This window comes from Lathyrus oleraceus, chromosome 1 (assembly GCF_024323335.1).
Source record: "Lathyrus oleraceus cultivar Zhongwan6 chromosome 1, CAAS_Psat_ZW6_1.0, whole genome shotgun sequence".
Lineage (NCBI taxonomy): Eukaryota > Viridiplantae > Streptophyta > Magnoliopsida > Fabales > Fabaceae > Lathyrus > Lathyrus oleraceus.
In genome coordinates this window covers 95,003,042-95,015,880 of record NC_066579.1, presented here as the reverse complement: position 1 = coordinate 95,015,880, position 12,839 = coordinate 95,003,042, and the positions used below count along the sequence as shown (strand labels likewise).

The 12,839-nt window shown below is 34.9% G+C and overlaps 1 protein-coding gene across 1 annotated transcript; it reads left to right on the top strand.

The window, feature by feature from the left end:
• The first annotated feature begins 442 nt into the window (after positions 1-442).
• On the top strand, positions 443-5,624 carry LOC127118829 (U2 small nuclear ribonucleoprotein A'). The gene is made up of 9 exons (XM_051049081.1): positions 443-610; positions 1,180-1,265; positions 1,374-1,414; positions 1,555-1,684; positions 1,797-2,002; positions 2,222-2,395; positions 3,760-3,810; positions 4,143-4,295; positions 5,332-5,624. The coding sequence occupies exons 2-9, from the start codon at positions 1,184-1,186 to the stop codon at positions 5,335-5,337; spliced, it is 843 nt and encodes a 280-aa protein (XP_050905038.1). The 5' UTR covers positions 443-610; positions 1,180-1,183; the 3' UTR covers positions 5,338-5,624.
• Positions 5,625-12,839: the final 7,215 nt, after the last annotated feature.

The window sequence follows — 12,839 nt, the reverse complement described above, 5'->3', positions numbered from 1 at the left end:
AATCAATCTTAAAATATTATATCATTCTTTGTAAATACTATTAATTATTTCTATACATTTGGTTGAATGATTTTGTATAATATCTTTTGGTTAGTAATTATCTTTATAATATCGCATACTAATTTGAACGTTAGAGTGTTAATCTTATAGATTAATTCCGTCCATCACATCGAAATCAAATATCTACCACAACACAAGACTCAAATTAACTTCTCAAATTAATATCTATTTTTATTTATTTTTAACAAAATATAATTTGAAACTCAAATTCTAACTATTAAAATAATATAAAATATAAAATTTGAATAACATAATAAAATAATTATACTTTAAAAGGTTTTGCAAAAAATAAATATTTAAAAGTTGTTAAGTAAAATGATGATCTCATATGGTTTTGTGGGAGTAGGGAGTCTAAGAGGGGGGTTTTGGGGAATATTTTGGAAGGCCCGTTTAAATGCACCCCAGCCCGTTTAGGTTTTTGATTCATATGTCATTGCATTAGGTTTTCCTTTTCCCTCTCTTCATTTCACCGGTGGCTTCTTCCGGTCGACTTCCCCCGTCGTTCCATTTCCTCCGTCGCTCCAGTTACTCTGTCTGTTGCACTCTGCCTGTGAGTATTTTTTCAATTTCAAGTTTTGACCTTATTCATTAGACATGAGTGTCAGTTAGCGGGGAAACATGGCAGTGAAGGGTTCTGAATTTATCATGCGTTGCTTCTGAATATATTCCTCTCTGAAAATGGCACTGAAAGGATAATTTTTTGATTTGATTTGTTTTTGCAAGTTCTGTAATGTTAGTTTGGTTTTTATTAGCTTTGATTGTTGAGTTATCTACGAACATAATTGCTCTACAGAATTGTTCAAAGTAACGTGCAAAGGTGTTGTGAGGGTTGGTTCTTAAGATTACTTGCTCATAACATGAAAATAAAAAAAATATGAATTCCATTTGGGTATGAACTCGCATTTTCATGTTGCTGGTTGGCTGGCTGGCAGTTAGCTTTCACATTTATGAACTGCCCGTCGGGACCTTCATATAATGGTCCTTAGTTGGAGGGCTTAAACGAGCAGGCTAGCTTGTGCTCCTAGCTCTACTTTGTAGTTTGAGCGAGCATAATCACATTCCCCAATATCGAGTGTCATCATTCTCGTAGTAACTATCTGTTTCTTTTTGTCAACATAGGGAGATGGTGAGGCTCACTGCTGACCTGATATGGAAAAGCCCTCATTTCTTCAATACCATTAAGGAGCGTGAGTTAGATCTTCGAGGTATTTTTGTTTCTCTCATGTTTTCACTCACTTTTGCCGCTTTTCCTTGACAAACAAATATATGTTTTCTGTTCTCGTGTAAGAGCAAGCTTGTCATTTTGTTTGCAGGCAACAAAATATCTGTAATCGAAAACATAGGTGCCACCGAGGTGTGCAAACTTACCTTCTTGCATTCCTTTTAACTACTTCTATTGTTGGGCTTTCTTTTGTTTTGATAGGGTTCGTCTAGTCTTGATGGGCCTACTTGATGTTCATGAATTTGAGTTCTTTTGTAATGGATTCCTTGCAGGACCAATTTGACACCATAGATTTGTCCGACAATGAGATTGTCAAACTAGAAAACTTGCCATTTCTTAATCGATTGGGTACACTACTTATCAATAACAACAGGATTACTAGAATTAATCCTAATATTGGAGGTACAATTTGAACCTTGATTATATCTCATCCTTTTTCTTTATCCCATCTTGCTTCTAGCTGTAAGCAACAAGATATGTAACTTTCTACCTTTCTATGCTATTTGTATTTCAGAGTTTCTACCGAATTTACACACACTAGTTCTCACAAACAACAGGATTGTAAACTTAGTAGAAATTGATCCTTTGACATCCCTTTCAAAGCTGCAGTTCCTTAGTCTTCTAGACAACAATATTACTAAAAAAGTTAATTATAGGCTTTATGTTATCCACAAGCTGAAGTCCCTCCGAGTTTTGGACTTCAAGAAAGTGAAGAATAAGGTAAGGTTTTCTTTGTCACTATGCATATTTATCTTTTCTTTAGCTTGTTGTTTGAAATATAATATATAGGATGTTCTGAAAATTAATTTGAATGAATATATTTTCATTTTAATACATACCCTTGGCTCTTAATACCAAGACCAAGTTGTGGAAATTTTACTGCAGATATCCTTCTTCATCTCTATTTCATTCGTTTGATAGTTTTTAAAAATTTAATAGGAACGATTAGAAGCCAAAAATTTGTTTGAATCAAAGGAAGTTATAGAAGAAGCTCAAAGGACACCAGCGAAACCGGTTTCACCTGTTGAAACTTCAGATGTTTCAGAAGCTACAGAGGAACAACAGATACCCAAAGTGACAGCTCCTACTCCAGAGCAAATTATTGCTATTAAGGTATTATTTCAAGTGAATTTGTAAAAAGGTTGATCATATCACTAAATGGGTTGACTATGTGCCATACACGGTGTTCAATTCTCTATAATTTTTGTATTTTCTTTTTTTCATGTATTGTGTACGTAGCTTAAAAATTGTAGACTTGTAGTAGATGAGGAGATTCCCTGCTTGTTTTAAGTCTTTAACCCACAACTTCATGGCAAACCATTAAAAACTGCTCCAAAGTATAGCAACACTTTGTGATATAACAAACAATGTGGCTGAGATATGTAGTACAACACAGATCCAATACAGCACATATAACATGATATAGGAAATTTTTGCATAAAAAACTAGTCACTAGTGTTGTTAAATGGTGGCCATGGTGCTGCCATTCTGCCATGTCGTGGTGGATTTTTGGCCAACCGCCATTGGGAATTTGTTAAGTGATGCCTGCCATGGGCCATGGAATAGGCTGCAATGGTATGTACTGCCATCCACCATTGATAACACTGGCAGTCACCTGGTACAACAACAATAAGGAGTCTAAATTATATCTTGTGATCGTACTGACAATATTACCACATCTCATTTGTTGTGTGAAACCAATCAAATACTAGTGTCCATGCAATGCTTGGCCTGAAGCAACTATTCTTCTACTTTTAATTCTTGCTACTTTAATTAATGTTTCAAAGATGAATAGAACTATAGCTATTCATCATTCACCACCATTAAAAAAACATCCGTTTAGTTAGTCTTGCTGATTTCCTTTTTGTAAATGCCATGGATCTCCATTAAACTGATGATGCATTTGAGGGTGGCTTATTTTGAAAGTGTTACTCATTATCCTATAAGTTAGATTTATGCTGTAAGATGCATATGCTTTCTGTTTCACCAGTCCGTGTCATAACTCTTTATTGTTTTGCAGTGAAAGAGTAATATTTGAAAGAAAACTGAGAGGAAGAATCAAGAGTGAGAGAAAAATAGAGAAAACTGATAATTTGTGAATCTGAAATTAAAGTTTTATTGATTTGAGAAAGTTATTGGTTTCAACTGTGATGAGTCAATTAGAGACTAAAAAATGGAGACAACTGTAACTTTCTATTTTTAGTTAAGTACCAATCTAACCAATATGAAAGCTATAATCTAGGATGGCCGAGTCAGCCATGCGCCCATGCATAGTATATAAGTGTAGCAATATACGTTAAACAGTTTTCTATTGAAATTATCTTGCATGCCTGTTTGATACTTTCTTGAGCTAAGGAATCACCTTATTCTGGATTATATCATATGGCCATCTTTCTGAGTTACCATCTCTTAGAGGTTGGTACATCAAACAGCTATTTGTGGATTACCTGTGGTTTACATGTTTCTTCTGTGTGCAGGCTGCTATTGTCAACTCACAGACTCTTGAAGAGGTTGCTAGACTTGAAAAGGTACTAGCTTTTCTAAATTGGATAATAATTTATTCCTGTGAAAATGTGTATCATTGAAACTCATAAACATAATCTCAGTTTTTCTGTCAGCATAGTTTAGCTTAGATTATGTAAACTGGATTTTTTGCCATACTGAGATTTGCTTTGTCATAAATTTATCTGGTCGTTTGGGAGATACAGTGGGAAAAATTGAAATTCTTGCTACTAGTGTGTCTTGTGATCCTTGTTATGACATTCACTTGGCTATTTTATTGTATCTTTCTAATATAAATTTCTTATATATTACAAAAATAACCAATTATATGTCATCTAATCGGGTTTCATGTTAACAGGCACTGAAGTCTGGGCAACTTCCTGCAGATCTAAAAAGCTTGACTGATAATATGATAACTGATAATGTCGATGAAAAACATGAAGATGCAGTTGTTGCTGAATCTAATGATACACAAGAGCAGAGAAATACTGATAGTACTCAAATGGAAGAGGTATGTCCACTCTTGTATCTTTTAAGATTTTCTGTGTATCTCGGATAAATTGATCATTATTCTGTTTAATTCTAGTCATCTACTATACTATAATTGTGTTTTCTTCACACTTAACATACCCATCACTGTTTTATCATAGTTTTAACCAATGATGATAAAAATGAATTCAAATGATTATATTTGTATCACAATTTCTGGCTAGTCCGCGCGCCTACCTGTTTGAAATTCTTGTCAATCATCATTTCTCCGTCTTGAGCGGTCGGGGTTTTGACACCTGGAGCTAATGAGGGTGGGGCTGTGAACTGATCGTCGGTGCATGAGGATAGATTGAGAGCGACTCATGACAGTTTGTCTTACTAAGTTGGAATTGTTGTTGGTGTGATCCAATAGACTGACCAAATTACTCCAATATTAAATACTGGCCGGGGTAACAAAATTTAAGTAGGAAACCATTTCGGCCCAACATGACCCAACCTGGCCCAACATGGCTGACCTGTGATATGCTGGGACAGCCTAAAAAGTTTCCTAACAGTCTGGTAAGTCTTGAAATATTATATACCAACATAAATAGAGAAGAATCAATTAAAAATCATGGATTCTAGTTTACAATCTGGTATTTCATGATTTACCAGATTGTTAACAAACTTGTCAGGTTAGGCCATATTCTAGTTAAGGAAAACGTGGTAGCATGTATGTGTATTGAAGTTCCTCTCTCTGGTAGGAGTTGGTGTAAGTATTTTTGTTAGAAATAAAAATGTAAGTGCTGGAACAAATATAAAATTCTTTAGTACTTTATCCTAGATTCTTCCTATTCACATCCTTGGCCAGGAGGAAAAGAACAACATGTGTTGTAATTGAGAATGAGATCCATCATAGATCTGATTAACTAACTGAGGAGAATAAATGCAACAAGATATGGTCATACAGTTTTAAATGAACTGTTTATGTTCATTCCTGCTCTGCTTTTTTTGCATTCTCATCATATCCTTCTTATGGTAATAATGTATCTGATGTTTCAGTACATTTTTTTTTGCAGGATTAGACAGAAGTATGCAGCGCTCAGAATCTTGTTTGTTTTTTCATGAAGTGTACCTTTCTCGGGGGGGTTGCATTTTTCCTCTTGGTGAATGGCTGTGTCAGTGTTTACATATGTATTATTACATTTGGTTGTAGACGATTGAGTGAATCATTAGGGCCTTTTTTTTTGTCCTTTACCATGAATTTTTAGTGTACTCCTCTTAAGTATATTTACCTTTCTGTGACTCATCAGTGTCTATAAACATTTAAGCGGAAAAATTCTTTAAATACATTTGAATTTAGCACCAGTCATTTATATGGTTGCATCCGCGTTCTTCATCTAATGGGATGCAGCATTGGTACTTCTGTTCTTAGTCTATGATATGAATAGAAACATGTAATTGTGATCAACATGATAAATTAAAATTAAAAAATGATAAAGCATAATAGTAGAATTAGGGGTGAAGATGGGATAGCTTGTAAAGTTTGTTAATGTTTGACCTTGTTTTGTTTCACATAAAATTTCCATTTTCTATTTTCATATATGGTAGAAATCTTACATTTGTATGTGAATAAAAGGCTGCATCTCGTAACCTCTCAATTATTTTACTTTTTTTTTATATTAAATTAAGTACATTTTGTATATATTCCTTAGAAATTAAGTAACTCACCAAATACATTGACAACCTAATGAGATAATGTTGGAATGTTTGGTCTAACTTTTTTTTATCAATGTAGTCTTCAATACTTGAAAACATCTAGGCTGGTCCATTTTATTTAAAGCTTTAGTTTTGTTTGGTAGTGTGGAGGAAAAGAATGAAGGACATTAAGAAGAGACAATTTCTTTTTTCACCCTTACGGTATGGGTCGCACTTCTGAAAACTTAAAAATCCTCCTAGGTTCGCGAATATTTTTGGGGTGAATTTGAAGATGCATCTTCGAAATTTTCACCGCATGTTTTTTGGAAATAAATATTGTCCTAAGTTTGTATTTTTTATGAATTCAAATCCATTTTAATTTGACTAACATTGACATTATTTGATTCAAGCATTAATAAACACGAATATCGTAGAGCAAAATAGTGCGTTAATTAAAAAAACATCCAATCATATTAAAAACATTGTTCTCAGTACAAATAAAAGCATAACTTAGTGCGTATGCCTAATCCTAACCCCCTGACTTCTCCTCTGTCGCCCGTAATCCAAGGTATTCGGTGTCTCAGTAAGAATTGAACGTGCTAGGCAAATCACATCATCTCCACCTCTCAAGTAATCTAGACTTTATGCCCTCATACACAATTCACATAATATACTAACATATTGACAACACATCAATGTCATGGTCATCCCTGGCCTGCTCATTCTCCAGGATCTCCTCATGAGGAGACCTAAGTAGACGTCCAGGAGTGTGCGGTGTCATGATAGGGTGTGAGACATTATAGAACTAAGTCATGTAACCGTCCGTATAAGACCATTGACTTGTGGTTGACATACTCTGATACTCCTTTGGTACCAGATGACCCTCGTAGTCCGCCAATATGTCATCAAGATGTCTGTGGACGATGCTGATAGGAGCAGACACGAAGGGGGATCTCGGAATGATATAAACATATCTAAACTGACGCATGCACCGCTCTGGAAGATACCTGCCCATCAGATTCGTCCCACATGCCAAACATCTAGAGTAAAATGAAATAGGGTTGAAGGAAACAATGTCCCGATGAATGATGTATGGTTTTCAGTCAATGTCATTGTCCTGAGTCTGATCAATATACACACGGAACGACCGCACAACATCATTCCCTCTGCGCGGGCAATATAGGAAATTACGTGACCAATACTTAGTATACTCTAGCACATAATCAAACCCGTGTATACGGTGAAAGTGGGATATGATCCATCCCTAAAATCGAATAAGTATTAAGTGTAAAAAATGGTTTTAATATTAATAGTGGCTATGGAAATTACCGTTAGCAGGGTGCAGGAGCCTATCATTTTCTTTGTCGTCCAAAGAGAACCTTCACTCAACTTGGAGTACAAGTATACCAAACATGCGCCCCACCATTTTCACCCGTGAATGATCGACAAGTCGATGAAATACTTAAGGTATGCCACATCGACGTAGGTTGCACTTTTGTCCACAATAATGGACGTGTCAACCAAGAATAAGAGGAAACACCTCAAAGCACACTCCCTGTGGTAGGTGACCTATAAATCACCGCCACCAACATTTTCGACCAACTCTAAGTTGTTTTGATATAACGTCTCAAAGTAAGAAAATTTGGCATGTGCACCTCTAGTTCTCTCACAATACGTCAGGGCATCCAACGGGCCAGCTCCCAAATAAATGATCATCATCTCCTGGGCTTCATCACGTTTGATCATGGAATGATCAAGTTACCCCCTATTTACCCCTAAATTATGTAAACAAATGCTAGTCTCTTTTTGAAAAAGTTTACTTGAAGGATCGACTAGTGAATCCTAGGACATAGTGCTTAACTTTTCCATAAACGTTATTTTATTGTGTTGTAATGGTAAAGAACTTCTAAGTTTGCAGACATGATGCACTTAACATTTTGATTTTCTAAATCAGAAAGTCTGATCTTATAAATGTTTTTCTTTCTCTTTCCATTGAAGAGTACATAACCATCCCTTTGACTAACCGATTTACATGATTTTTTATTAAAGATAATATCATAACCATTGTCACCTTTAACAAATAAGTCATGGACAATAAGTTATGCATTAAACCTTTAAGAAATAAGACATTATTTATAGAAGGGAGAAAGACATTACCAATAGTTCTAGAGCCAACAATCTTACCCTTTTGATTGCCTCTGAAACCTATAGTGCCTCCAGGCTTAAGTTTCAGACTTTGGAACATATGTCATCTTACTATCATGTGCCATGAGCATCGAGAGTCAAGGTACCGTGACTGGTGTTTCAACTCTGCTCTAAGGGTGTTCGCAACATAAATTATTTTATCTTTAAGTACGCATATCTTTTTTGGTCCTTTTTTGTTAGTTTTCCCAAAGTTTTTCTTAACATGTGGTTTTTGTGCAGCATAATCATTTGTGTACCCATAAGTGAAATGGGAGTATAGAGCTTTTGGTTTTGTAGCATTTTGTTTAGATTTAGGTTTGACCCTAGAGTGTTTATGTGGTTCATAACCAATACCTCTTTTCCCATTTCTGCTTACTCCATAGATCATGGAAGCCATTTTGCTTCTGTCTATGTTTCGTGTAATAAATTTCTGAAAAGCCATGTCATATTTCTTTATGACATCATCAGATTCCATATGAGCTTTTGAAAGAATTTCCTTTTCAATTTCTTTACTCTTGCTTTTTAAAACAGAGTTATCTTTTTCAAGAACATAAAGCTTCTCTTTCAGATTAGAATTTTCTTTCTTCAGCTCACTAAGGGCTTCAGAGTCAGCTACATGGATTCTTTTCAGATCCTTGTGCCTGTTCTAAAAACTCTGAAACTTTTCAAGAATTTCAGTGAGACATGACTCAACTTCAGAACGAGTTAGATTAAAGAATACCCCATTTGAGTCTGAATCTGATTCTGATTCTGATCCAGAGTCAGATGCCTCTCAGCTAGCCATCACTGCCATGCACGCCTACTCTTCTTCAGAATCATCTTCTGAACCTTTGAGTCGTCCCAGGTATCCATAAAAACCTTCTTATTTTCTCTGGATAATTTCTTCTTAGGCATGAGTTTGGGACACAAGTTTTTATAATGACCAGACTGCTTGTACTAGAAGTAAGTGACTTCTTGGCCAACCTCATACCTCATCTGCCCAAAAGTTGACTCAGCATGTCCACCTGTTCTTCTATGGCCTCTGAACTTTGTATGTCTTTTCTTCCATATATGGTTAACCCTTCTTGAGATAAGAGACAACTCATCTTCTTCTCCTGAGATTTCTTCAGACTCTTTTTCTTCGGCTTGAAAAACTTTAGTCATCTCAGATTTACCTTTGGATTTTAGAGCCACATACTTGATCTTTTTCTATGGCTCATATTCCTCAATTTCAATCTCATGACTCCTCATAGAACTTATAAGTTCTTCAAGAGTAGTATTGTTCAGATCCTTTGACACCTTTAGTATTGTCATTATTGGTCTCCATTTCTTAGGTAGGCTTGTGATGATTTTCCTTACATGATATGCAACGGTATAGCCTTTGTTCAAGACTTTTAATCCAGTCACAAGAGTTTGAAATCTTGAGAACATTTCCTCTATCATTTCACCCTATTCCATTTTGAAGGATTCATATTTCTGGATTAAACCCAAGGCTTTAGTCTATTTAACTTGCTCATTTCCTTCATGGGTCATTTTCAAAGAATCAAATATAGACTTAGCAGAGTCTCTATTTGTTATCTTTTCATATCCAAAATTGGAAATGGCATTCAACAATATAGTTATTGATCTATGATGATTCTTGTGATTCTTCTTTTGTTGATCTCTCAATTTGCTTCTTTCAAGCTCACTACTGCTATCATCTACATGATGTGTGTAACCATCTACATTATATCCCATAGGTCAACATCATAACCTATGAAGAAACTTTCAATTATATCTTTCTAATAGTCGAACTTTTCTCTATCAAAGATTGGAGGTTTAGCAGAATAATGATATTTATCATTGTTTGCTTGAGCCATATTGTGTTTAAAAAATGGATCTTTATCTGACACAGCTAAGTGTTTGGCACAAAGTAGTCAAAATCAGAACCGGGGGCTCTGATGTCAATTGAAGGCGCAAAAAACACAAGAAATGGAGGTTTCAATTGAGTTTCTGAATTTAAAACTTTTTGTCACCCAATGTATCAAACATAAATGATAAATATAAAGATATGAACACAAGTATTTTTATCATGGTTCGCTATTAACGAAGCTACATTCAGTCCACCCGCCTGAGTGATTTTGCATTAGAAAAGGAATTAATCTACTAATCAAACTGATTACAAAAGCAATGATAACCTGTCACTGATTTCTTAAGATTTCTGACCCAACTGGTACCCTAAGAAATATGACGGTCACTGTCTCCTTATGATCCTGACCAACCTGGTCGCCTAAGGAGATTTAATCCTCAATGACTACCTGTCATTGGCTTCTCAAGAGCATGACTGACCTGGTCGCTTGAGGAATATAATCAGAGTTACAATAAAAAGTTTTGTGTTTACAAGATGCTTCAAATAAGCAGATACACAATTTTAAGCTAAGTATACACTTAACAAGAATATTCAACGAGTTTTTATTCTAAGTGTAAGTGTGAAAAACACTTCTTATTTTTTTGTACACGTATCCTGAGTGTCAATGTTGATGTATGTTCAGTGCATGTGTAATATGCTTTTTCTTTTCAAACTTCAAAGACCTCTTTATACAGAAGCAAATATATCCATTGGAGGATGAAGTTGAAATATCTTCAATGTATTCGTTGTATGAAGGTTGCTTCATATGCAACAATAGAGTGGCTCTTGTAGCCGATAGTTAGTGAGGATGATGGGACGTGAAAAACTTCTTTGCCACAAAGTATAATACTTTACGCATAAAGTATATTTTCTTTTGTACTTCTGTCACATCAAACAACATTGACAAATTGATATGTATCTTTTAGTCAAAGGCTTCTTATGCAAGTGGATTGAAGCTTGAGTAGAGATCACAGTCAGTCTTCAGAACTTTAATGAGACTTAAGAGTCTTTGAAGAACTGGGTTCTGAGACTTTCAGAAGCTGGTAGTCATAACCTTTTATCAGAGGTGGACTTTATACATCAGAGTTGACTTGATTGTTCACACAATTTTGTCCTTTGATTTAGATTCTAGACATCTTCAGAGTCAGGGTTTGTTTCCAATTTACTACACACTCAGTAAAATGGTTAGAGTATAAAATTATTCTCTATACTTTGTTATCATCAAACCTCAAGGATAGTTGTAGAACCAAACATGTTCTAACAATCTTGACTTAATCTCATTAATAATGCAAGCATTTTATTGGAGCCTACTTCTAAGTACATGACAATATACTTCTAATGTGACTATTTCAGGTTGGCTAGTTGGAAGACTATATTCTTTCTTTTGCAGAAAGAACACAACTTACCAAAAGTGTTTTTCACAACATTGTTTACTTTTTAACCATTTATTCTTTTTCTAAGTCTTTGATGAAGGAGCTAGAAGCAAAATTTAGGATTTGTTCTTGGAGTAATGACTTTAACAACAAGAAACTTGTAATTATTGTCTAGAAAGCAATATGCTCTCCTATATCTAGTTGTCGTCTAGGTATAAGGTCTCTTAGTCACCTAGATGATGCATCTAACCTAAAATTATATTGGGAGATACTTAACGGACAATCAATGGGCAATTTTTCTTAGAAGCAGAATTATCAAGAGCAACTCTTGCATTATGTACCATATCTATATCTACTCATCTATTTAGAATGGTATTATATCTCAATTTCAAGACCTTATGTCCAACTCCATATGGCTCATTGGCAATGGTAGCAGGATTAGTTTTTGAACACACAACTAGTTTGATGTTGGTATCCTTGGTGACTTATTCAACATTCCTCCAAAAATTGCTCAAAGGCTTCACTCCAATGTTCAAGACTACATCTCCAATTTTGAACGACTTTTCCCAATAGAGTTGTATAGCTTGTCCCCCCCCTCATCTTGGTCACATTGATAATAATATCATCCCCTTATAAGATAAAGAAGACAAGCTAGTTTGAAAACACTCCACTTCAAAATTGCTTAAGCCAACCTCAACCTAAAGAATTAAATATATATTTTTGGAGGAATGTTGAATAAGTCACCAAGGATACCAACATCAAACTAGTTGTGTGTTCAAAAACTAATCCTGCTACCATTGCCAATGAGCCATATGGAGTTGGACATAAGGTCTTGAAATTGAGATATAATACCATTCTAAATAGATGAGTAGATATAGATATGGTACATAATGCAAGAGTTGCTCTTGATAATTCTGCTTCTAAGAAAAATTGCCCATTGATTGTCCGTTAAGTATCTCCCAATATAATTTTAGGTTAGATGAATCATCTAGGTGACTAAGAGACCTTATACCTAGACGACAACTAGATATAGGAGAGCATATTGCTTTCTAGACAATAATTACAAGTTTCTTGTTGTTAAAGTCATTACTCCAAGAACAAATCCTAAATTTTGCTTCTAGCTCCTTCATCAAAGACTTAGAAAAAGAATAAATGGTTAAAAAGTAAACAATGTTGTGAAGAACACTTTTGGTAAGTTGTGTTCTTTCTGCAAAAGAAAGAATATAGTCTTCCAACTAGCCAACCTGAAATAGTCACATTAGAAGTATATTGTCATGTACTTAGAAGAGAATGTAATATTCTCTCTATGTGCACTCTTTGTAATAGGTAAGAAGAGAATGATATATTTCATGTCCACTATCTTTAAAAATCTGGTTCTAATTGCATAACATCATAAATCATCCTGTTAACCTCACATATTTTACCTTTATCATGAATATCTGTAAGAAAAAGTGGAGTCCTCAAT

Coding starts and splice junctions, on each gene's coding strand:
- LOC127118829 (XM_051049081.1), top strand. CDS start 1,184: ATGGTGAGGCTCACTGCTGACCTGATATGGAAAAGCCCTCATTTCTTC. Junction 2,003..2,221: donor TCAAGAAAGTGAAGAATAAG/GTAAGGTTTTCT, acceptor AAAATTTAATAG/GAACGATTAGAAGCCAAAAA. Junction 2,396..3,759: donor AGCAAATTATTGCTATTAAG/GTATTATTTCAA, acceptor TTCTGTGTGCAG/GCTGCTATTGTCAACTCACA.